The sequence below is a fragment of the Rhineura floridana genome, chromosome 4 (genome assembly GCF_030035675.1).
Source record: "Rhineura floridana isolate rRhiFlo1 chromosome 4, rRhiFlo1.hap2, whole genome shotgun sequence".
NCBI classification, from domain to species: domain Eukaryota; kingdom Metazoa; phylum Chordata; class Lepidosauria; order Squamata; family Rhineuridae; genus Rhineura; species Rhineura floridana.
The window spans coordinates 124840997-124865986 of NC_084483.1; the positions used below are offsets into that span (position 1 = coordinate 124840997).

General features: G+C 42.8%; 1 protein-coding gene across 10 annotated transcripts in view; it reads right to left on the reverse strand.

Annotated features, from left to right (window-relative positions):
* The window catches only part of PRKN (parkin RBR E3 ubiquitin protein ligase), a 1296326-nt gene that overhangs the window by 833726 nt on the left and 437610 nt on the right, over positions 1 to 24990 (reverse strand). For all 10 annotated transcript variants that reach the window (XM_061624330.1, XM_061624331.1, XM_061624327.1 and 7 more), the window contains one exon: positions 15222 to 15340. In XM_061624330.1, the coding sequence (XP_061480314.1) occupies positions 15222 to 15340 (119 nt within the window). The remainder of the gene's footprint in view (positions 1 to 15221; positions 15341 to 24990) is intronic.

Below are 24990 nucleotides of genomic sequence, written 5' to 3' on the forward strand. Positions count from 1 at the left end.
CTTTAATTATGCACACATTATGGAAGGAGATACATGAATTTGAAATTGTCCATTATTTACATGTTCACTGATGTATAGTTGCCGCTGTGCTGACAGGGGACTCATTGTTTTTCTTTTTTCTGAAGTGCTGTATGTTGCATGTTGACTTTGTGTCAGTTGTCCATTGCCAGACATAGACTATATGTACTAAGGCTGCAAACCTAACTATTACTTTACTCATAAGTAAGTCCTACTGAATGGGCTTGCTCCCATGTAAGTGGTATTTGGACTGCTTAATCTACTTCCTACTGTGAATTTTAAAAACCAGTGTTATCCAGTGGCACTTTAAGTGCAGTGGAACTTTTCTGGCAGCTCAAAAGTGCAGGTGAAGGGAGGTGATGCTAACCCTGATTTCCAAACCAGCAATACCCAAGCCAGCTCTGGGCCCTTCCTTGGGAGGGCTCTGGCTGGTGTTTGGAACAGGGATAAAAGGAAGGGCTGCTGTGAACCTTTTCCTGGCAGCAACTAGCAGAGACTGTAACTTCTGAGCTGGGATGGCAGACTGTTTTCTTGTATTGGAATGCGTACCATGGTTGTCATTAATTGACATGTTTTAATTGACTGACAGTTTGTCTTATTATGACTTTAAATATTATAATGTTCATGTAATTAAACTGGGTTATTTGTTGGACTGTTATATTTTTAAATGATTTAGTATTTAATTGTTACTGATTTAGTTATTTGTATTTTCGTTCTATTCTGCTTTGAGCATATTTATATGGAAAAGCAGCATACAAATTATATTAATAATAACTTCTTTCCACATGGAACGATTGGTCTTTTCACATGAAAATTAGCTTGAGCATTATGTTTCAGCATAAACACACACAGCCATCTGCTGAATAAAATAAGCATTTATCAAATAAAATGTTGTGATTTTTAAAAGGACTGATATGTGGTTAAGTGGCAGGATTAATTCAAAACAATCCAGGACACACAGAGCAAAATATCAACTATCCCTCGCTGATGCCCGAGTGAGAGCAACAAAACAGGATGACAAGTTTATACAGAACTGTGAAATTGAACTAGTGAGACAGAGTGCAATCCAAACCCCACTTACCTGGGAGTAAGCCCCACTGAATTCAATGTGACTTATTTCCGAGTAGACATGGTGAGAATTGCAGCCACAGATGGCTTTTTGATGAGCCGTAAGCCACTTCATTAACTTTGGGCAGTATCCAACTAAACAGTTCTACTAATGCAAGGACTTTTAGCTCTACGGGAAAATTTCCCCACCCTCCCCCTGCTTCCCCCCATAAATCAACTCCAGAAGGTTGGGGAAAACCCCAGAACATATTTAGGGGGCATGCAGGGAGAGGAGGGAAAGGAAAGTGAGAATGAATGTCAGAATGGATTGAGGCATCCCCGCTCCGCACCCGGGACTTACTGGGTCACGGGGCGTAGTTTGCGGCCCGGAGTGAATCCCGAGCCTCCATCTTGGAAGAGGGCAAGCGCACTGGACTGGCATGACGTCGTCACGGCGCGCTGCCAGAGTGGGCGGGGCAGCCGAGCTTATTTAAGCTTGCGCCGGCTGCCCCCTCTCCCTCTTCATAATTTGTGGCAGTTCGGGCCTACGCTCACGGCGTTGTACTCACCGCCATTTTGGAGAGCGCGAGGCAGCGACAACGGCGCCATTTTAAGGCGCACGAGGCCTCGGCGTCTGCCTTGTTCAGGCCACGCTGCGCTGGCATCAGCGCCTTTTTCAGCCACACTCGCACCGCCAATCGGCTCCGTGACGCGGCGGGCCTTCCCTGCAGGGCTCTCTCGGCGACAGCAAGGCGGGCCTTCTCTTCAGCGGGCCTTTCTCTTCGGCGGGCCTTCTTATAGGACTCTCTTGCTCCGCGGCGGCAGTAGCAACAGTGGGCGGTGCCGCGGCAGCGCCTCGCTTCAGGCACGGCAGCGTCAGTTTACAAGCACTCTTTCCCCCCCCTTCCAGATTTTTGGTTTGACACTGGGAGGGAGGAGGCGGGCACAAACATTCTAAGTATTCAGAGGAGGCCTTTCGGCCTTGGAAGTCTGGTGGTTGGGCCCGATTCTGGGAGGGAGGGGGTGGATGTGTTTCCCACACACACATTCAATCTAAGGCGCTTGGTTTTAGATAGGCTGGTGACCTGGCCATGGAGGGAGGAGGCAAGAGTACTTTTCTCATCAACTCACCTAGGCATTAATAAGGGTTGCCTGTTCATATATATTTTAATATATATATAAAATAAAAAATAATAATAATAAAAAAATAAAATAAAAAAGGGGGGATCTCTTAGATCTTTTCATGGTGCCAAAAAAGGGTCAGGGTGGGCCTAAAGGAAAAGGGAGGACACCAAGACCAGGCTGGGGATCTTTCCCTCCCGGGGTCTCTGGGGCGGGGGATGGCGAGCCACCATGGGTGGCTGTCCTGGCTCATCTCGCGGCCCTAGAGGGATCTTCCTCCCGGCACTCCCCACCCGCCCAGCCAGCTGCTTCGGCAGCAGGCACCCCTCAGGCAAAGCGCACCAGAGGGCAGGCTCAATGGGCGCCCAGTACAGTGCAAGCCTCATCCTCCGCCTGTCAGTCCGCTGCGGCTTCGAGTTTGCCTTCATCTGTTTCTAACAAGTCAACGTTGGACTTAATTTTAGCTCGTCTTGATGCCCTTGAGGCGGGCCCCAGCAGTTGGTTGGAGAGACTCTCACTCAGGACCAGCGTGCCGCCTCTAAGGAACAGTCATCTCTGGACACCGTGTCTGAGGGGAAATCAGGTGAGTACAATGTGACTGCCTCGCCAGGGCCAGGCCCGGCATGGGGCTGGCACCCATGGGGATACCCATATTGGGGGCCGGGGCAAGTTTGGCCTTTCTCCCCTCCACACGGCACTGACACTGACAACCGGGCAATACTTCCAGCTGCCGTGGCGGGTGACACACCTCTATTGCAACCATCGTCGCTTGAGGCCTGCGACCATGTTTGGGCATCTTCCCAAACGGGACCTATGGTTGAGGCAGCCATTGCCCCCCAGCCCTCTGCTTCGGGGTTTCGGCGGTCCCTCAGGTTGTTAGTGACCCCCTGGGACATATTAGAGAGGGTGCCATCCCTTTTGGAGAGACTTCTGCTCCTTTGGGTTTCCATTTGCTTCCAGCAACTAAAGAAAAAATCTGGAACGGGGAATACCTCGACTTGTTTTCCCTGTTGTACAGAGAGCCGTTTAAGAGGGACAAGGATAAAGGGGACGAGAGGGATGTGGAGAGACCCAAGAGGCGCCGGATTGAGCGCACTTGGGCTAACTGGCTCCCCGCCTACTTGACGTACATAGGGGTGATCATACAAAAGCAGCCACAGCGTGGTTTGGTCCTCCTTAAGTACCTGGATATTATCTACAGGGGCTATACGGAGTTCATGGGGTCGGCGTGGCTCTCTTATGATGAGGCTTTTTGTATGAGGGCGGCGTATGACGCCTCCTTGCCGTGGGACAGGAAGGAGGCTGAACTGTGGTTACAGTTCATGTCTCATTCCAGGCCAGTGGCTGGGGACAGGACTGATAGTGGCCACCTCCTGGCCAGGCAATTGGCACCAGCTCCCGCCCGTGGGGCAGGGGGTTCAACCCCGCCTGCTCTGCTGGGAGTTTAGCTCCTGTTGCTTCTGTGGCAGGAACCCTTGCCGGTATAGGCATGAGTGCACAATCTGTGGTGGCCAACACGCACCCGCTGCCTGCCCTAGGAACCGGCCTTATCGAGGCGGCTATAGGGACTTCCACGGACAACGGAAGCAAGGACCCCCAGGCGCAACTCAAGGAAAAGGGCCCCAGCCCAATTAAGTTACCAGAATTGCAATGTTTATTGAGTTTTTATCCTTTAGTTCAGGAAGCTCACTGCCTTTTAGAAGGTTTTTCAACTGGTTTTCGGATCCCTTACTCTGGCTCCCGGACTGCCTTTCGGTCTAGGAACCTGAGGTCGGTCTTGGGCATGGAACAGGTCGTTCTAGACAAGATTAACAAAGAAAGGGAAGCGGGCCGCATTTTGGGCCCCTTTGCTTCCCCTCCCGTCCCGTCTCTTAGGGTTTCGCCACTGGGCATTGTGCCTAAGAAGACGCCGGGAGAGTTCCGCCTCATTCACCACCTTTCCTATCCGCATGGGCGGTCAGTTAATGATTTTATTCCACCTCACTTATGTTCGGTACACTACACCTCTTTTGACTGTGCAGTGAGCATGGTTAGGGGTTGTGGTGTGGGTGCCCTCATGGGGAAGTGTGACATAAAATCCACATTCCGCCTCCTCCCCGTCCATCCTGGAGATTTTGATCTATTGGGTTTCGCTTTTGCGGATCAATATTACGTTGATCGTGCACTGCCCATGGGCTGCTCTATTTCATGTGCAGTTTTTGAGCTTTTTAGCTCTTTCCTGGAGTGGGCAGTGAGGAGGCAGTCTGGCTCAGGTTCTGTTGTCCACTATTTGGACGATTTTTTATTTGCTGGACGGGCACACACGAGGGAGTGCAAGGATCTCATGGATCACTTTATGGAGCTGTCCAGGGAACTTGGAGTCCCACTAGCGGGGGGAAAAACGGAAGGCCCATCCCCTATTATCACATTCCTGGGGATCGAAATAGATACATTAGCCCAGTCCTGTAGGCTCCCACTTGCCAAGCTACAGTTGCTGTGAGAGAAGATAGCTCATATTCAGGTTTCCAGGAGGGTAACCCTTCGTACCCTTCAGGAGCTGGCGGGTTCACTGAACTTCGCCTGCAGGGTGGTTGCACCGGGGCGGGCTTTCTTGAGATGAGTCTATGACGCTATGTCAGGTTTGTCCCGTCCCCATCATCACATCAGGCTTTCTGGGGTGCTCAAAGACGATCTGTCGGTCTGGGCTAAGTTCCTACAGGACTTTAATGGGATTTCTTTTTGGAGGCGGGACCGCCTCCTGGAGGCCAAACTCCAGGTGCACACCGATGCCTTGAGGGCATTTGGTTTCAGTGTCATTTTTAATGACTCTTGGAGCCATGGCAGCTGGCCACAGACCTGGGTTCAGGAAGGCTGGATTAGAGATTTGACTCTCCTGGAATTTTTTCCAATAGTGGCAGCAGTGCATCTTTGGCCAGACAGGCTGCGCGATTCCACAGTCCACTTTTGGTGTGACAACCTGTCCACAGTGCACGTTATTAACTCCTTGTCATCAAAGAACCCCCGAGTCATGCATCTGGTGCGGGCCTTTGTTCTACAATGTCTCCAGTTTAATATTCTGTTTCTGGCACGCCACGTCCCGGTTATTGATAACAGTATCGCTGATGCTCTGTCACGGAACCAGATGGAGAGATTTCGCCACCTGGCGCCGTGGGCCAAGGCTCAGCCGGACGAGGTCCCACCAGATCTATGGGAGATTGGCAGCTTGAGTCAGAGAGGGCGATAAGCCTGTCCATTGTGCCCAGTACTATGGCCAGCTACCAGAGAGCAGGTAGGGAGCTATTGGATTTCAGGGCAGAAAGGGGATACTTACAGCAGTGGCCCATTCCAGTGGCGCACCTCATAGAGTTTTGTGTGGAGGGCAAGAGGAAGGGCCCTGCTGTCAAGACTATCCGAGGTAAGCTCTCGGGCCTTTCTTTTTTGGCCAAGTCATGCGGTTTACAGGACTTTTCAGATAACTTCCGACTTCGTAAGATGTTGGAGGGCTGGGCACGGGAACACCCCGCCAATCCAGATTCTCGTTCCCCTCTGCACCTGGAACTTTTATTAGGGCTCCTGATACAACTGGAGCATTTATGTTCCTCATCTTTTGAGGTATTGCTTTTTCATGCGGCCGCACTTACACTATTCTTTGGAGCTTTTAGGATTAGTGAGGTGCTGGCAGGGTCTAAGACTGACATCTCTTCCCGTGCCTTTTTGCTGTCGGATTTTAGCTGGAAGGGGGGACAAGCTGCCCTACAGTTGTGATGGTCAAAGACTGATCAGCGCCGGAGGGGACGTAGGGTTCTGCTTTCCCCCTCACAGCTGCACAAGATTTGCCCTGTAACCGCATTAAACAATTTTCTGGCAGTCCGGGGACAACAGCCGGGCTACCTGTTTATGCATAAGGATGGGCAACCCCTTTCCAGATTTCAGTTTTGGGCGGTTATCAGGACTGCCCTCAGCAATATGGGACTGGACCCCAGAATTTTTGGGACACACTCTTTCCGCATTGGAGCAGCATCTATGGCCGCCTGTTTGGGCTTCTCCCAAGAGAGGTTACAGTCCCTGGGCAGATGGCGTTCTACGGCCTATAGGTCTTATATTCGACCTTTACAAGGGGTTCAAAAAACCAGTTTGTGACTTGTTTTTTTTGTCACCGTTATGAGTTTCCATTGTTTGTTTTGACAGGCTACTGGAAGGGAGACGAAAGAGTGCGCATCCTCCTCTGCGGCCATAGTATGGTATTTTGGGCAGGCCGCAGGGCGGCGAAGTCGCGTTTTGGCATGCAGCTTGGGCTTAGCCAGTGGGCTAACGTGCAATGGTTGGGCCGCTGTGGGATGCGTTGGGATGGGCTCCTTCCAGCGCTTTTCCAGACAGCAGTGGTCCAGGATGTGCCACAATTTTTGGTCATTCACTTGGGGGAAATGACCTTGGCATGCTGAAGGGCAGAGCCCTTATTGAGCAAGCATGTGCTGACTTCTGGGCCATCAGGCAGAGGTGGCCGGGGGTGCACTTGATTTGGTCCGATATTTTACCCCATAGACACTGGAATTGTATGGGTGACCCTAGGGGGATAAATAGGACCCGCAAAAAAGTGAATAGACAGCTCCGTCTTGTTCTATTGGACTCCGGTGGTTTTGTCATTCACCACCCCGAGATAAGGCGCAGTAGGGTAGAACTATATTGGCCACATGGAGTTCATATGACCGATGTAGGTAACGATATCCTTTTAGAAGACCTGCAGAGGGGCTTAAAGGACATCCTGTTTGGCTGTGGGGTAAAGGGTGACTAAACAGAGGTTTGTCCCCTTTCTGTGGCGAGGAAGTGCGGGAAAGGTTAAAGGTGAAGGGCAGCTAGGTGACACCTTTAGGCACCTTTGGAGGTGATAGGCGGTTCCGGAGGCCTGCAGCTCCGGATTATACAGCCCGAGGGCAGGATACGGGTCGCCTTTGGGGCCAACAAGTCTCATCTACTCGGAGTTTCAGGGCACCGAGGGGCAGTGACGCAGGTTGGCCTCCCTACGCACAATTAGAGTGTGGTCGGGGCAAGGGGTTGACAGATTGCCACCCCCTTGCCCGGCAGGGGTTTGGGTCGCCCAATAGCTGCAAGCAGGTTTTGCCTGACTCATCAGTTGAATCCCACACTTATGTTCCCCTTTGCAGGTTCATTATCATAATATGAATTTGGTTTAATAAAGTGGCCCATTATTTAACCCATCAGATTGTGTCTGCATCTTATTTCACCCCTGGGTCGCAACCCCGCTCCGCACCCAGGACTTACTGGGTCACGGGGCGTAGTTTGCGGCCCGGAGTGAATCCCGAGCCTCCATCTTGGAAGAGGGCAAGCGCACCAGACTGGCATGACGTCGTCACGGCGTGCTGCCAGAGTGGGCAGGGCAGCCGAGCTTATTTAAGCTCGCGCCGGCTGCCCCCTCTCCCTCTTCATAATTTGTGGCACCCACCCTACCCTCCCTCTGCTGCAGTGTGATTCATTTGGTCGCCTCTGGGGCCGAGTAGGAATTTTTGGCCTGCCTGCATTTTAGCCGGCAGGTTTCTTTTGCCTACTCCATACTGTGGTTAGTAGGGAGGGCATTCAGGGTTAGCCCGTGTGTTCTTGTGGTTATTAGGTTGATTTGGCTGTTTGAATTTAATATTTTAAAGGTCGCTTTATTGAGGAAGTGCGGGAAAGGTTAAAGGTGAAGGGCAGCTAGGTGATACCTTTAGGCACCTTTGGAGGTGATAGGCGGTTCTGGAGGCCTGCAGCTCCGGGTTATACGGCCCGAGGGCAGGATACGGGTCACCTCTGGGGCCAACAAGTCTCATCCACTCGGAGTTTCAGGGCACCGAGGGGCGGTGACGCAGGTTGGCCTCCCTACACACAATTAGAGTGTGGTCGGGGCAAGGGGTTGACAGATTGCCACCCCCTTGCCCGGCAGGGGTTTGGGTCACCCAATAGCTGCAAGCAGGCGTTGCCTAACTCATCAGTTGAATCCCGCATTTATGTTCCCCTTTGCAGGTTCATTATCATAATATGAATTTGGTTTAATAAAGTGGCCCGTTATTTAACCCATCATATTGTGTCTGCGTCTTATTTCACCCCAGGGTCGCAAGTTTGTACCTCACTGTTGGTGTCAATCAAACTATTGTACTATATCTGATTTCTGATATATTTGTTTGCCGATTGTGATACAAAGCTCTCTGGTTTGGCTTACACATATAAACCTACACCTTTGTTTCTTACAATAGGCCACAAGTTCTCATGTATTATATTCCATCACTGATAAAAATATTTATGACCTTCTTGGTTGGCTTAGTTGTCACAATGTCACAAAATACAACCTGATATCTGTAGCACCTGGTAGGAACTTATTCAGCCTGTAGTCTCCATCTTGGAAGTAAGCACAAGCTGCAGCATCAGCCTAATTTTTATATTTGTCTTGTTTTGTTTCCTCATCCCTCCCCACTCGTTTTGTGTAACATCTTGCCTGATGAAGAGTTCTGGAGAACTCGAAAGCTTGCCACACTTTTGTGACATTTTGTTTGGCTCCCCAAAAAGTTATTGCCCAACTGTGGCTTTCAAAGGGTTTTTCCCCCTAATGAACCAACATGTCTGCCTTCATTATTTATACACCAGTATATTTGATAGTAAACAAGTAAGCTTAAATATTATGACTAGTAAAATGCACAACTGCCTTTAGATCACTGTCTCCCACCCACCAGCAAATCAGTTATTGATTTACAACTGGATAGCTTGGAAATGGGCACATGAGAAGCTTTAAATGCTCTAGCAAGCATTGTAACAGGAAATTTAGTTCTGTCATTCTTTGAGGGAGATTTTCAATGTTATAACAATATGCTTTGCAAGAATTTAATGATGCTGCAATTTTCAGGGAGTGTTTTTCATGTTTTTTTTTCTTTATCCCAAAGATATAAGATAAACAAAGGGGGAAAAGAAAGCATGGGGTAGACTAGTGGCCTTCCTATACCAAATTCAATCAAGGTTTATACCAGCAGGCATCAGTATGCATTACATGAGCTATATGCAATAGACGCAATGGACAAAGCAGCCACAACAATGTTACCATGTCTAATGTTATAAAAAGAAGTTTAAGAGCAGGAAGTGAAACTCATTTGCACTTCCTGTTTCAGGACTAACCTAGCGTGTTGAGGATGCTCTTGGCGAGACTTGAGCCATCAATATTTATTAATAGTATTGTGAGTTTGGGGGGGTTGAGATGGATAATTCCTATGAGTCCCCTTCCAGCCTCTGAATTGGAGACTTGCGCCTGGAGGATGAGAAACTTGCTCTGCTGGTCAGATGAGTTACTTTTGTTAATCTAATAGAGTGGCCAGGTGGGTTAATGGGTCTATCAGGTGCCCAGCAACTGGTGAATGGGCCAGTGAGATCCTTTAGTCATTGAAACTCTTCAGGAGAGTCTTCCCCTTCCTCCTGGGGCCGAGGAGAGGCTTGTGTAGTTAGTTGTGTTGGAGAAAGGCTGGGAACTGGTGGCAGGCAGAGAGACTGGCTCTCTGCACCATGGCTTTGGGGTACCTCCTGTAACCCTGATGGAAAAGCTGGATATTGGACTGCTGATGCCTTGAATCCCTCCATCCTAAGTTCAGGTTGGAATGTCTGTAAATAAATAAACCATATTTCATAAAGACACCGCAATCTCTGCTGACCTTCTTCCCAAGGAAACCAAACCCAGGGCGACCACAGGGATCCCTGGAAATCTCACTGTTCGGAGATTGGGGTGGCACACAACAATATAATCTAAAGCTCAAAATGCATTGCTTTCTATGCATTGCTAGAGATGTTTCCTGACCATTAAATCCAATTCAGAACAAATCTCTCATACAATAGTAGGTCATGAAATGCTCATAAAGCTCAGCCTTACAGCCATCAATAATTTTCTTATATATCAAGAAGCTTTAGCCTTAACTTCTTAATAGCTTTAGCTTTCCTATCTTTCTACAAATGTTAACTCCTAAAACTCTTAAAACAATTATATGCAAATAGGCATGACAGTTAAAGTGGGTTTAAAGTTATGTTACTTATGAATGTTTAAAATGTCACTCTTCATGCCAGAAAAGGAGAGTATTTGTTCAATTCAATTAAGTTGTCTGTTCCCAGCTTACCAGTTGAAAAAGGATTAACTTGCCTAAGAAAGTTAATGCTGCCCATTTTATGTTGATTTTACACAGGTTTGTTTTAGCTTTCATGCTAATAAAAGAGTGTAATTGAAACAAATGCTGGCTTATATTCTGCCATGCTACCTATGCACCAAAAATATATGGCATTGTGACATACTTGAAAATGAGCACATGACACACTGCTTTTTCAGTTGTGAACATCAATTTATGGAGACTTATATGTTGCTTACAAAAAAAAATAGGATGCAAAGATGGCACTGATGGCAAATATTCTACTATTATGTCTTGTCAAACAGGTTTGGCAGGTTTGTGAAGCACTACAAAAACCTGTCAATCTAATTTAACCAGGCATGATAGTGAAATGAGTGTGTATCTCATGAAGAACACAGCTTTTGTCAGAATGCTTTCAATGCTATTTAAAAGGAGTATCTGAAGCCTGTGTTGGAAAGATATTGCACTCACCTGGGTATTACATTCTGGACTTAGCTCTGAACAACAACTGAAAAAGTCGCAGAACTCTAGGAACTACTCTTTTCCTTAACACGTGTGTCCTTCAAACAGTCTCCCAGCTGTGTAAGAACTAACAAGGAGTAGATTCCAAGTAGCTGTGACCAAATCGAGGGACATGATCCTAATGTACTGATGAAAATCAAGATGTCTTTGTAAGCCTGATGGCAGTGTCTGTCCCTGTCATATATATTTTTAAAAAATTGATATAAGCCATGCTGAGAGACAATTGTCTGAAAACTGGGTTAAAATATAGTAAATAAATAATAAATAAATATATCTGTTTGCCATTTAAAGCCAACATTTATTTGAATCATACTGGAATGTATGAGAGGACAAAGAATGCCTTAAAGCAGCTTTCACCAATTGATGCCTTCCAGATGTTTTGGACTACAACTCCCATCAGCACCAGCCAGCATGACCAGGGCTGATAGTAGTCTAAAACATCTGAAGGGCTCCAGGTTGTTGAAGGGTGCTTTAGAGGTAGGGATGGACAGATCACACTATTTGTGGCCCATAACAGTTTTACTCATAAGACCCTTCCATGCTCTTTCCACATTAATCAGTCAAATTTTAAAAAACTAATATGGAAATTTGTATTTAAATCCTCATTTTATCACAATGTACACATTTCTAAACATACTTTATTCTAAAATACACCTTTTCAGTATATTTTGGTGTGTATTTTGGGCAAAAACTGTACTACAAAATTCAGAGATGCATGAAATCCAGAATTACATTCCAATCTGTGTATTTATATATGTTTTTATTTCTTACATTTATATCCCACCTTTCCTCCATAGAGCTCAAGGTGGAATACATGGTTTTTCCCTCCCCATTTTATCCTCACAACAATCCTGTGAGGTAGGTTAAGCTGAGAGACAGTGAGCTTCATCACTGAGAGGGGATTCAAATCCTGTTCTCCCAAGTCATAGCCTAACACTCTAACCACTACACCACACTGGCATCACACCTCACTGGTGTCATTTAGGTCAGTTTACTTAAAAATGCAGATCAAACAAAATTCGCCTCCATGAGGAAATATTTACAAGTAGAGTTTGAGAACAATCTGTTTCACTGCCAATACACGAAGGGGAAAAAAGGAATCAAATGCCAATTTCAAAGTAAAGCAAGCCAATATTCAAATTGCAAAACTGCTGAGCAGATGGTTTGGGGCGAGAGAACAGGCCAATAACAGAGGATTGCAGTAAATCTATAAAAGCATTAGATGTTGTGGAAACATTTGATTACCAAAACATATACAAAGGTTGAAACAGTCAGGGAAAACTATGAGAGAAACAGAAAATGAATGTAGACTGCAAATTTTAGTTATACCTTTATGCACAGAACTGAAATATGCCTTCTGTGTTTGTGAGCTTCAATTATTACAATTTTGTTAATTCAGAGGCCAGATAACAAACCCTAATGATATATTATTTCTTGTGCTAGAAAAAGAAACAAAGAAAGCAGACTCTTATATCTAGTATTATATATCTTGTTTTATAACTTGTATTGTAGATGTGGTATTGAATTTTTATTATGTGAGCCGCCTTGGATGAGTTATACTTAGAAAGGTGGCCTATAAATATTTTTAAATAAATACATTTCGATTTCCAATACTTTTCCTTTTGCCGGAGCAATAACATGGGGATGGGGAAAAAGAAAGGATTGGGAGCAGGTTGAAAAAGAAAAGGAGAAAATATAAAGATGTTTAGCCAGAAAGAATTCTCTTAGGAGATCTTGATTTAGTGAATATCTAGTTATTTCTAGGCTGTTTGTGCTTTTGCTTACAAAATTGCTGCCATCTAGGTCTGGTTGTTCTGAAAACTATATAGTTTTCTCTTTTTTTTCCAAAGCAGAAAGAAGTACTTTAAAAACAAAGATCCAACATCAAGATAGTTGGTTGGCTGTGGAGTAGTGTTCTTGTGTTTTTGAGCTCTGTTTTCACTGGAGATCTTCATCTTTGTGCTGTAAGTTAGGTTGAATCCATTAAAATGCCTTAAATAAAATCTGATGTTTATTGTTTCTGAAAATACTGCAGTGCTTAATTCTGAAAAATGATGCCAATACTTAAACCTACTGGCTTCCCTGCTTCCCAAACCCAAACTGTAGGAGAAAGTTTTTTTAAAAAAATGATATTATATTTTTATATTGTGTTTATGTATATGGATATCGTTTATGTATTTTGTTTTGTAAATTCACCTAATATGGCTTTTATTGTACCTTGTATATTCTATTGTAAACCACTTTGAGGTCTTTCAGATAGTAAGGGGTCTATACTACTATTTCATTATTATTATGACAATATTCTATTGTGAGATTTATTTCTAGAATAGGTGGGAAAAGGAACAACTTTTATCATTTAAAATCTAATTAAAAGTACTGGTTTGTAACATATACAGCCTAGGGCTGATTCACACAGAGGTTTAGTGTGTATCTGAAGCTACTCACAGCCCTTTTAATCCTCATGGTTCACATGATGTTTCTGGCAAACAGAAGCTATCACGTAGTTTCCCCTCGTAAATCCGTACTAACCCAATCCTGTTATAATCCGAAAAGGGAAGGAAAAAACATCTCCACTTCATATCTCTAGTGCTTACAGACACTTTGCTCCGATGCTTTTAGGTGGGTGTGTCAGTCGTTCCCCTCTCCATGCCCACTCCCTCCTCCTCCCTTTGTTCATTTCATTTCCTCTGGGCTCAAGAGAAGCATTTGGCTGCTGGCTCCTGTTTTGCAAGCCTGCTGCAAATGGTGCTTTATTTTCCTTTTCCCCCTAACTTGTGCACAAAAGCATAACACTGTTCAAACAAATATTTGTATTTCAGCTGGACTGTTGCAGTGAAAATACAAATTATCACACTTCAGGTTTTTATTTTAAAATGAAACTTACTCTGGAACAAACTGAGCATGCTTGGTTGCCAAGGTAACCAGAGGAAGTGGAATTTTGACCTTAAGAGGGCACAGTCATTAGAAGCTGTGTGATTGATCTTCCCTTCAGTGTGAATGAAAAACACCATGTTTGCAGCTGGCTTTGAGCCCTTACTGTGGACTGCGCAAAAAGAAAACAGAGGTAAAAACAGCGTCTTTAATACGATGTTATGCTCCCATGTGGATAAGCCCCTAGCCTCAAACTTTGTTTTCCAGGATCCCATAATATGTTACATGATCACACACCTTCATGTTTTCATTGCACAGTTCAATGAGGTATCATTATTAAAATATTTATATCCTTCTTCTGTCTTCTGCACCCTTCAGGATTCCACAGTATGCTGCATAATCACAATCCCTTTATGTTTTCGTGGAAGCACATTGCAGAGAGGCACTATTAAAATATTTATTTATACTACCCACACAAAATGCTTAGAATAGCTTGAAATGAAACTACAGTGCAAATAAAGCTCATTATAAAGTTTGCCAAAGAAATTAAAGAGCAGAGAATAATCACCAACCAGAGCAAAACAAACTGATTAAAGAAGAATCAAACTGAGGGCTCATCCACACGGCGATTTAGTATGTGTCTGGTGCTACTTGCATCCTTTTATAATTCGCACGGTTCACGTGATGTTGCAGGCAAGCAGAAGCTATAAAGTAGTTTTCCCCTTTAAATCCCTATCAACCCAATCCAATTATAATGTGAAAAGGAAAGGAAAAACTGATTCAGCTTCACTGCGCTCCTCTGTGTAGGCACTTTGCTTCAATGTTTTTTTAGTGGGAAGGCTCTCTTATGCCCCATTGCCTGCTCCCTCTCTCTCTGCTGCCTGCAAAAGCTGCCGCAGCTGCTGCCTCCTTTGTCTTTTACTCACTCCCCTCTCTAAACAGTTTCATATAGTTTCGTGTCAGTTGCACCCCAGCGCTTTCCCGACTTCAGCCAGGATAGGTTTGCAATTGACAAGAAACAATGAAACTGACAAAAAAACCCTCCCCTTCTCCATTAGCAATATTGATACTCCGGAGGGAGTAAACATGTAAAATTGCGGGTGGGGCCCCAAGGAAACAGCTATACTAAACCTATCCAGAGGAACGCCTACTTGTGTGAAAGGAAAACAGTAGATTGGAAGCTACCATTGAGCAAGAAGTGTGGACCTTGAAAAGCTATTGAGATGGTAAAAGCAGCATGGATGAGCCCAAAGGCTCAAGAAAAAGAAAAAGAAAGATCTTTGGCTGGAACCTGAACACTAACAACAAAGGCACCAGAAGGATCTCTTTAGGGAGGATGTTCCAAAGATGATAAAAAGAAAACAGTTTAAAATAAACCCTAACATCTTACTCCAAACAATATGCCTCCCTCCCCAAGCTCATCTAAGTGAAACTAATTCAGAGTTCTAAAGTATATTTACCAATCAATCATTTTAAATTTGTCAATGTTTTTAAAGAAAGGTAGAGACTCTTGCCTACCCTTGCCAGAGTCAATGTCCCTTGCTTGCAAGTTTTGCAACGGACCCGTAGCTTTCCAGGTTTCACAGCTTGACAGAAGCTTTTGCAGAAAACATAAAAACAGTTGTACTTAGCAGCACCTGTTGATAAGAAAGAAAAAACAAATTAATTCGCTATAATATCAAAACAGAGAGAAATACAGTACACAGAATACTGGAATCAAAGTAATCAACTATTTAGGAAATTTAGTTTTATAAACACAAGGATTAAATACATTCACATAACAAGCATACAAAATAAGAAATATCACTATCTCATGATGCACCTAGTATCCGGGGTCTCCACCCCTCCCCATAAGCTCCCTGCACAACCTCCACACTTCAGTTCTAAACAAATACAGCCTTTCCTGACATGTGGAACACAGTCCAAGGAGATTGCTTTCTCTCATCTGCAGACAACCCTGCATATTATGTGTATAATATAGCATGTAGTTAGTTCCTTAATCCCAAAAGTCCCTTAGTCCCAAAGCAACATCAGTCCCCAATGCTGCAGTTGCTCTCCTGGAGTTCAGTGTTTGTTTGTTTTAAATGCTCTGCTTCCTTTCCAAGTTTGTTCTTCGCTACAGTTTATGGTTAGTGAGGAGAGAACTTCACCACGCATCCTGGTTTGGATGACACTCTAAGCCAAATCATGGCTTGGCTTAGCGTGGTACAGCAGCCAAAAGGAATGGGAAGGAGCAAAATGATTGCAAGATTCTTTCTGCGAGCCCACATATTCATGCAGTGTCACTAAGCCAAGATTTGGCTTAGCATGTAATGCGAACCGGCTACTGACAAAATTGCTGAGGAATCTGCCGCCTTACAATTAGGGATAGAAGGATCTGTCAATTTTCATTCTTTCTGTTTCTCATTTTTTCCAGTTAAGTTCTCCACATTTCTGCAGCAATTCATGATTTTTTAAGAAACAAATCCTCTTGAAAATTCTTCAGCATTTTAATGTGAATTTCTCTCAATAAACAAATTTTGTATACAGTTTTGACTAATGTATACATTTTTGCAAACAATTTCTTCTAATGCATTTTTGTATGTTGTTTTCATGAATATATTCATTTTTATTCACACTTTCCTCAAATAGAAGCATTTTTGCAAACACTGTTTACTTGGAGAACTATCGCAAAATTCAGATGTGCAAATTTTGAAGGGTGGCTGTGTTTCAGTTCTCACACTTTTAAAGTATAGATTTGATCAATTCTGCTTTACATGCAAACTGAATTGAATTCCCCCATCCATATTTCTTCTTCTTACCATCATTATCATTATTTGTTAGATACCCTTCTCACCAAAGTGACTCAAAGTGTCTTACATTTTTAAAAAATGAATAAAAACACACAGTCAATAAAATAAAAAACTCACCACTACATTAAAAGCCAAACAAATACATACATAATAGCCAATACAAACTTACTGAAAGCTTAAAGCCCATAAAATACAGAAGGAGTAGCTGAGATGCCACACATCAAGGGTCAAAGACAGCTAAAGATGGAGCCAGGCATGCCTCCCTGGGAGAGCATTCCACAGCTTATACTTAACTAGTGGACAAGCTGTGCCTAAGCTAAATAAAAAATCTGAATAATGAAACAGCTCATAACCATATCATACCCTGCAGAATAGCTCCTGAGAGTGGCAGAACCTGCTGCACTCATGAATAAGTCTTGCTGCTATTATTACACACATTCTGTGCCCTTATCTAGGGCACTATACAAAGCCATATGCTAAGAAATATTTACCAATAAGGCTCAAAAAAGGGGGGACCTACAGAAAGAGGGGGAAAAATCAGACAGGACAAGAAGGAGCTAGAATAGCATAGGATATAATAGAAGAAGTTTAACTAGCACGACAAAGCACATGCAGTTAGGGTGATTCAAGGAAAGCCTTTGCAGATGAAGGTTTTGACGTCAAGGAAGGCAGAGTGCTGGTCTAGTGAACAGAAAATATAATACTGTTCCAGGAGTAAACAGCAGCATGACTGAAGGGATGAGGGAAAGGGAGGCATTTATTTATTTATTTATATTAAAATTTATAAGTTGCCTTTCTAGGAAAAATGCTCGCACAATATATTGTGAGGTACCTTACAATATCTTAAGACAAAAGAAGGTAACAAAATTACATCATTAAATGACCAATAGCAATAAAAACTGCAGAGAGCAAAAGATCTAGTTTGATGCAAAATTAATGAAAACACGTCTGCCAAAATAATAGCTTTCAGTGCTGCTTAAAAGCAGACAATGAGAGAGCTAGGTGAATCTCTGTGGTGAGAACGTTCCACAGTTTGGGTGCAATGATGGTAATGGCCCTTTTCCTCACTCCCACCAGCTACACTTCTGTTAGAGTGGGGACAACAATGCCTCGGAAGCTGAGTGAAGTTCTCAAGCATACGGGATGAGGCAATTCCTTGTGATAGCATGGTTCCAGAACATTTAGGGCTTCAAAGGCAAATGCTAGCATTTTAAATTAAGCCAATTAAACAAATTGACAGCCAGGGAGGTTTATCTGGAAGCAGCAGTTTTGGTTTCTTCAAGGATAGCCCCACACAGAGAGCATCACAGTAGCCTAACCTCAAGGTAGCCTAAAGTATGAGTGGCTCTGGCCAGTTCGGCCTTTTCAGGAATGGACGTGGCTGGAGAACTAGATATGAGTTAATAAAAAGCATTCCTGGGCAGCACTGTAACGGACATCAATAATTTTGCATGAAGCTTGGTTTGCTTGCACGAGTCATCCTGGCAGAGGGCTGTGGGGATCTGTTTCAGTTTGCATGTCCTACTTGCTTAGCCTGTCACTGATTAAGATGGTGTTATTGCCTTATGGGCTCCCCAAATCCTGAGACTGGCCCTGCTAATTCAGCACACCAAAAATATGCTAGAAGCACATTTGTGTGCACTGAAAGCTGTCAGGCTACCAAATGTTAATTTAATGCTTCCTTAATGAAAAGGCAATCTTTCAACATTAGACACAGAATGAAGCAGAAAAGTTGACAAGTTACAGGTTTTTCAATTTATTGGACTAATTTAAAACGTGATGGTATTAAATATATGACTGGTAAGCTCTTGTTGTGAGCCAGTTCAGAGTTACTGTAATTAATTTACTTGTAAGCGCAGGGTGTAAACTACATTTACTGATGCCATTAAGTTGAATGAGCAGGGGAATGAAAAGAGGGTGAGAGGAGGGACAACTATGTTCATTGCAGTTGTGAACCACAGGAATTTACATGTAGTTCTGCTAATCCCTGTTTTTGAAATTATTAATTATATATTAAATGATATATTGAAATCAGTTCCATGCAGTCTTTTAGAATTATTTCACTAAAGTATTTGTCATATGATAAACTCAGTGGGTGGTAATCAACGCTAGTCCTACTCAGAGTATTATTATTGTTGCTGTTGTTGTTGTTCCACCTTTTCTCCCTGTAGGAGCCCTTTCTCCCCTAGCAGACCCATTGAAGTTAATAGACATTACTTATTTAGGTGCATTAATTTCAATAGGTCTACTGTGAGTGGGACTAAGTTGAATACAACCTAGTATTATTAACGTTCAGGACTACAACTCAGTAGCAGAGCACATGCTTGGCATGCAAAGTACTCCTCTATCCTATTCCCTCAATTTAGCCTGCTATCTTAAAAAAATATTACTAAGGAGTAAGCCCCATTGACCACAGTGGGGCTTACTTATCAGCAAACGTTAATAGGATTGTGCTATTAATTAGTTAATTTAGTAGTGTACATATTACATCTATGCTCCTAATATTTTTTCTGGATAGTATATATCCTATCTGAGCACCACGGTTTAATTGACACTGATAATAAGGTGCAGAATTATGGCAAGAAAACAATGTGCAAGATAAGGTGTGTGTGTGTGTGTGTGTGTGTGTGTGTGTGTGTGTGTGTGTGTCTGTGTGCGCGCGTGCGCGCGCGCGCAGCAACAACACAGACGGCAGAGGTGCGAATTGTGGAGTATTTCGTATTTACTGTATATCATAAAACCTTGCACAAAAACAGCAGGCTACCACTGTGCAAAGCTCAAGTCCCAGTGCCATCAGTCTCTTTCATGAATACTATTAAAAAGAAATCACAAGCATTAAACTTAACACAGCAGAAATATGGCTGGAATATAGCTAGATGAAGCCTGCAAACAAGCAGGACCTATGCACAGATCCGGAATAATATGTCAATTGTCTTTCTCACAGCAAAACTACTGGATGTTGAGAGCACTACAGGAGGCACACTCTGATCTTTGAGAAGGGAGTAAATGGACATTTCCAGCAACGCATCTACCGCTTTGTACAGATGGACTCATAGCAATCTCACACTTCTGTAGCTATGTTATTGGGCTTCTGTAGAGAGCAATATCGCCAGTAATTAGTACAAGAGCAATCAGAATAAACTGAAAGAACATGAATGTACCTTGCCATATAAGCTGCACAAATCCTAATCTAACATTAGCAGTCTTTGTTCCCTGAGAATCGTCAGGACTATTTTTTTACAAAAAACCTTGATTAAGATTATCTCTCTTTGTTTTCAGCGGCAAAAGAAGGTGAAAATAAATCTGCCTTAAATACAATACCAACTCTGAAGTGGTATTAATGCAGAAAACTGTGATTACGGCACACCGCCAGCAATCACTAGAACTGCTGCAGTATCAACCTTACAACCTTGTCTTCCCTCATTCAGTCAGGCACTATAGATTTTCATAGAGTTTTCCATTCATATATTATAGTACTGGGACTGTGCTAAAATGTCCAGATACAGCAATTGCCAATTAAAAAATTAAAGAGTTATTTTTACATGCAAGCTCTGATGAGAAATGTGTGTGCATGCCCATACACAGAATTTTAGTCTTGGATTCTCTCTCTCTCTCTCTCTCTCTCTCTCTCTCTCTGTGTGTGTGTGTGTACATATGAGCGTGTTTAAGGGAAAAACAAGAAATTGCTATCATATTATTGATAATCTTTTCAAATTTAGATTGTGACACTGAATCCTGTGTATCTGCTATATAATTATATACAATGTTGTTGTTATGTACCTTCAAGTCGATTACAACTTATGGCGACCCTATGAATCAGTGACCTCCAAGAGCATCTGTCGTGAACCACTCTGTTCAGATCTTGTAAGTTCAGGTCTGTGGCTTCCTTGATGGAATCAATCCATCTCTTGTTTGGCCTTCCTCTTTTTCTACTCCCTTCTGTTTTTCCCAGCATGGTCTTTTCTAGTGAATAATGTCTTCTCATGATGTGTCCAAAGTATGATAACCTCAGTTTCATCATTTTAGCTTCTAGTGATAGTTCTGGTTTAATTTGTTCTAACACCCAATTATTGGTCTATTTTGCAGTCCATGGTATGCCCAAAGCTCTCCTCCAACACCACATTTCAAATGAGTTGATTTTTCTCTTATCTGCTATTTTCACTGTCCAAATTTCACATCCATACATAGAGATAGGTAATACCATGGCCTGAATAATCCTGACTTTGGTGTTCAGTGATACATCTTTGCATTTGAGGACCTTTTCTAGTTCTCTCATAGCTGCCCTCGCCAGTCCAGCCTTCTTCTGATTTCTTGAGTATTGTCTCCAGTTTGGTTAATGACTGTGCCAAGGTATTGATAATCCTTGACAAGTTCAATGTCCTCAGAGTCAACTTTAAAGTTGCATGAATCTTCTGTTGTCATTACTTTAGTTTTTTTGACGTTGAGCTGTAGTCCTGCTTTTGTGCTTTCCTCTTTAACTTTTATCAGCATTCGTTTCAAATCATTACTGGTTTCTACTAATAGTATGGTATTGTCTCCATATCTTAAATTATTGATTTTCTCCCTCCAATTTTCACATCTCCTTCATCTTGGTCCAATCCCGCTCTCTGTATGATATGTTCTGCATACAGATTAAACAAATAAAGTGATAAAATAAACCCGTCTCACACCCATTCTGATGGGGAGCCAATCGGTTTCTCCATATTCTGTCCTTACAGTAGCCTCTTGTCCAGAGTATAGGGTGCGCATCAGGACAATCAGATGCTGTGGCACTCCCACTTCTTTTAAAGCATTCCATAGTTTTTCATGATCTACACAGTCAAAGGCTTTGCTGTAATCTATAAAGCACAGGGTGATTTTCTTCTGAAATTCCTTGGTCTGTTTCATTATTCTAATGTATATTTGTGATATGACCTCTGGTGCCTCTTCCCTTTCTAAATCCAGCTTGGACGTCTGGCATTTCTTGTTCCATATATAAGAGCCTTTGTTGTAGAATTTTGAGCATTACTTTACTTGCATGGGATATTAAATCGATAAATACTGCATTCCCTCGGATCCCCTTTCTTTGGAATTCAGATATATATGGAACGCTTCCAGTCTGTGGGCCATTGTTTAGTTTTCCATATTTCTTGACCAATTTTTGTCAAAATTTGGACAGATTCAGTCTCAGTAGCTTGTAGCAACCCAATAAGTATGCCATCTGTTCCTGGTGATTTGTTTCTTCCAAGTATTTTAAGAACAGCTTTTACCTCACATTCTAAAATTTCTGGTTCTTCATCATATGGTTCCTCCGTGAAAAAATCTGTCATCCTGGCATCTCTTTTATAGAGTTCTTCAGTGTAGAGTTCTTCCATCATCCTTTTATTTCATCTCGGTCAGTCAGTGTGTTCCCCTGTTGATTATTCAACATCCCTACTCATGGTTTAAATTTCCCTTTCATTTCTCTAATCTTTTAGAATAGGGCTCTTGTTCTACCCTTTTTGTTGTCCTCTTCTATTTCTATACAATAACTATTGTAATAGTTCTCTTTGTCTCTAAGTACTAGTCGCTGTATTGTTGCATTTAGGGTTCTGACCGTGTATCTATCTCCTCTTGCTTTTGCTTTCCTTCTCTTTTTAACCATTTTAAGAGTTTCATCAGTCATCCACTGAGGTCTTTCTCTCTTTTTAACTAGAGGTATTGTCTTTTTGCATTCTTCCCTGATTATGTCTCTGACTTCCGTCCATAGTTCTTCTGATTCTCTGTCAACTAAGTTGAAAGCCTCAAATCTGTTCCTTATTTGATCTTTATATGCTTCTGGGATGTTATTTAAAGTGTATTTTGGCATTTTGATTGCTTTGTTGGTCTTCTTTAGTTTTACTCTGATTTTCGATACGACCAGTTCATGATCTGTACCGCAGTCTGCTCCTGGTCTTGTTTTCGCAGAAAGTATGGAACTTCTCCATCTTCTGTTGCCAATTATATAATCAATTTGATTCCTATATTGACCATTTGGTGATGTCCACGTGTATAGTCATCTTTTCAGTTGCTCAAAAAATGTGTTTGCAAGAAACAAATTATTGGCTTCACAGATTTCAGTAAGTCTTTCTCCTGCTTCATTTCTGTCTCCTAAGGCCCATTTCCCCACAATCCCTAGTTCTTCTCTGTTCCCTACTTTTGCTTTCCAGTCCCCCATGATTTTCATCATATCTTGTTTTGGTGTGTGATCAATTTCCTCCTGCATTTCTGCGTAAAATCTCTCCAATTCCTCTTCTTCTGCGTTTACCGTTGGAGGGTAGACTTGAATAAGTTTCTCATTTAATCTCATTGATATCGCTCACTCAGTCCTTCCGTTGTAGCTCCTAATTGCTGTTGCTACATCACTTCTCACTATTACAGCAACCCCGTTTTTTCTTGATTTCTCATTTCCTGTATAAAATATGTTGTAGTTGCCTGATTGAAAATGTCCCAATTCCCTTCCATTTTAATTCACTCACACCAAGTATTGTAATGTTGATACGTTCCATTTCTTGCTTGACAATTTCTAACTTTCCCTGGTTCCTGCTTCTCACATTCCATGTTCCTATTGTGTGCGTCGTACAATTCCAGACTCTCTTTTCGCATCTTTGCGCATCAGCCTCTGGGCTTCCTTTCGGCTTTGACCCAGCTGCATCATTAGTCACAGTGCTACTCGTACTTGTCCTTTGTTCTTCCCCAGTAGCTCGGTGAGTGCCTTCTGACCTGGGGGGTCTCATCTTCCAGCACTATCTCATTTTGCATTTTGGATACTCTGTTCATAGGGTTTTCATGGTGAGAGATATTCAAAGGTGGTTTACCATTGCCTTCCTCTGAGTTTGGATGCATCTTAGTCTGGTGTCTCAGCTTTGACCATTGCACCTTGGGTGCCCCTGCTAGGAGTCTAGCCTCTTGATCTAGACTCCTGACGGCATTGCTCTCAGCTTCTTCAACACTCTCAACCCCCCTCACCACGTTAAGATGTGCATCCTAAAGGGGGATTATATACAACACTGACATTAAAGTACCACAGTATTAAATACAACAGAGATTTTACCCAAATCTAAACAGCCAGTCCGTCTGACAGATTTTTACACCCTGATGCCTTATAGTACAAATAAAAGGCAATCGTCCATGCTGGACTCTAAACATTCTGTGACAAAATCAATGCACAAGTATAGACAAATTTACATTGAAAATTGCACTTTCATACTGGAGAGCTGTAAAGAAGTGGCAATCCTACAAATAGGGGTGCTGGAGTACGTTGAGATCTCAAAGTCTATGTGTGGGACAGAGTAATAGTGGCTAAAAGAGTATCTGACAAAAAAGGGGGCAATCCTCATCACTGCAAAATTCTGTGACAAGAAAATTCTCTGAGGCTTCCTCCCACAGCTGATGTAACCCTCACCTGTGATCAAGACCCATGTTTACTTCTCAAATATAACTCCAGAATGATGCTAGAACTCTGTGTGTGTGTGTGTGCATGTTTGAAAGACACACAGAGAGAAAATAGGCTGGCAGGGGCAGGTTCAGCCATTTCTTTCCCTCTCTTATGTTTCAAAGCACCTTTTCCCATGGGCACTAGATTGAAAAAAAGGTTTTTGTTACACATCCTACAGTAGGGGTTGCCGTCATGCCGCGCCACGAAAGCCTTCAGTGGCACCCTCAGCGGGTAGCCCATAATCTAAGCTTTCTTTCTTTAGTAAATCTCTGGTCTTTCTAGAAAGAAAATTATGGGGAAAATATGCAGGTACCCTTCTAAGTGATTTCTGTGAAATGAGCCAGCTTGGCTGCTCTGGCCTGTCAGCGTTATTAGCCAATGAGTGAAGTCAGAGCTGCGATTGATAAGCATATTGTTTGGACACCAGGCAATAAGAATCCCTGGCCTTCTAAAGAGCTGCTGTTTTGCCCTCCCTTTTAGTTCACTTTTCTTGCTTGTCTTTTTTTTTTTCTAGTCATGGAATCTTCATAGTTTGTCCTTCATTTTTCCCTAGCAACCAGGATGCATCTTTCCTGTGCTGGGTTCATTTGAGATCAGTAGTGCCTAGAAATTATTATTGGTCACTATAAAAAGGTTTGGGGGATAGTTTTTATAAGTAACGACAACCCCCCCATTTATGCATTGTAATTAGGAACTATGACTTGTGAAGTTTACAGAAGTGCAAATCAATTTAAAATACAGTATTTTCCACATGCAATATAGTTGTGGAAACTAAGTAAGTGACTAGGAAATAAATGTATATTATACAAGTCATCCTACTATAATGATCTGAACTGTTAATAGTCTAATGTGCCATGATTTGTCTGCAAAGGAGGGTATCCAATTGAAATTCCTTCAAATGTGTTACTTTCAAAAGCCAAGATTACTAAGTTTGCTTTTCTCTGATGAAGAATTGAACATTGTATGGTGTCAGCACATATGTCATAGATGATACTGGATTTTTACACACCACTGTAGATGCACCAAAGGTGAGTCCTGCAGCATATAAAGTGTGCATGTA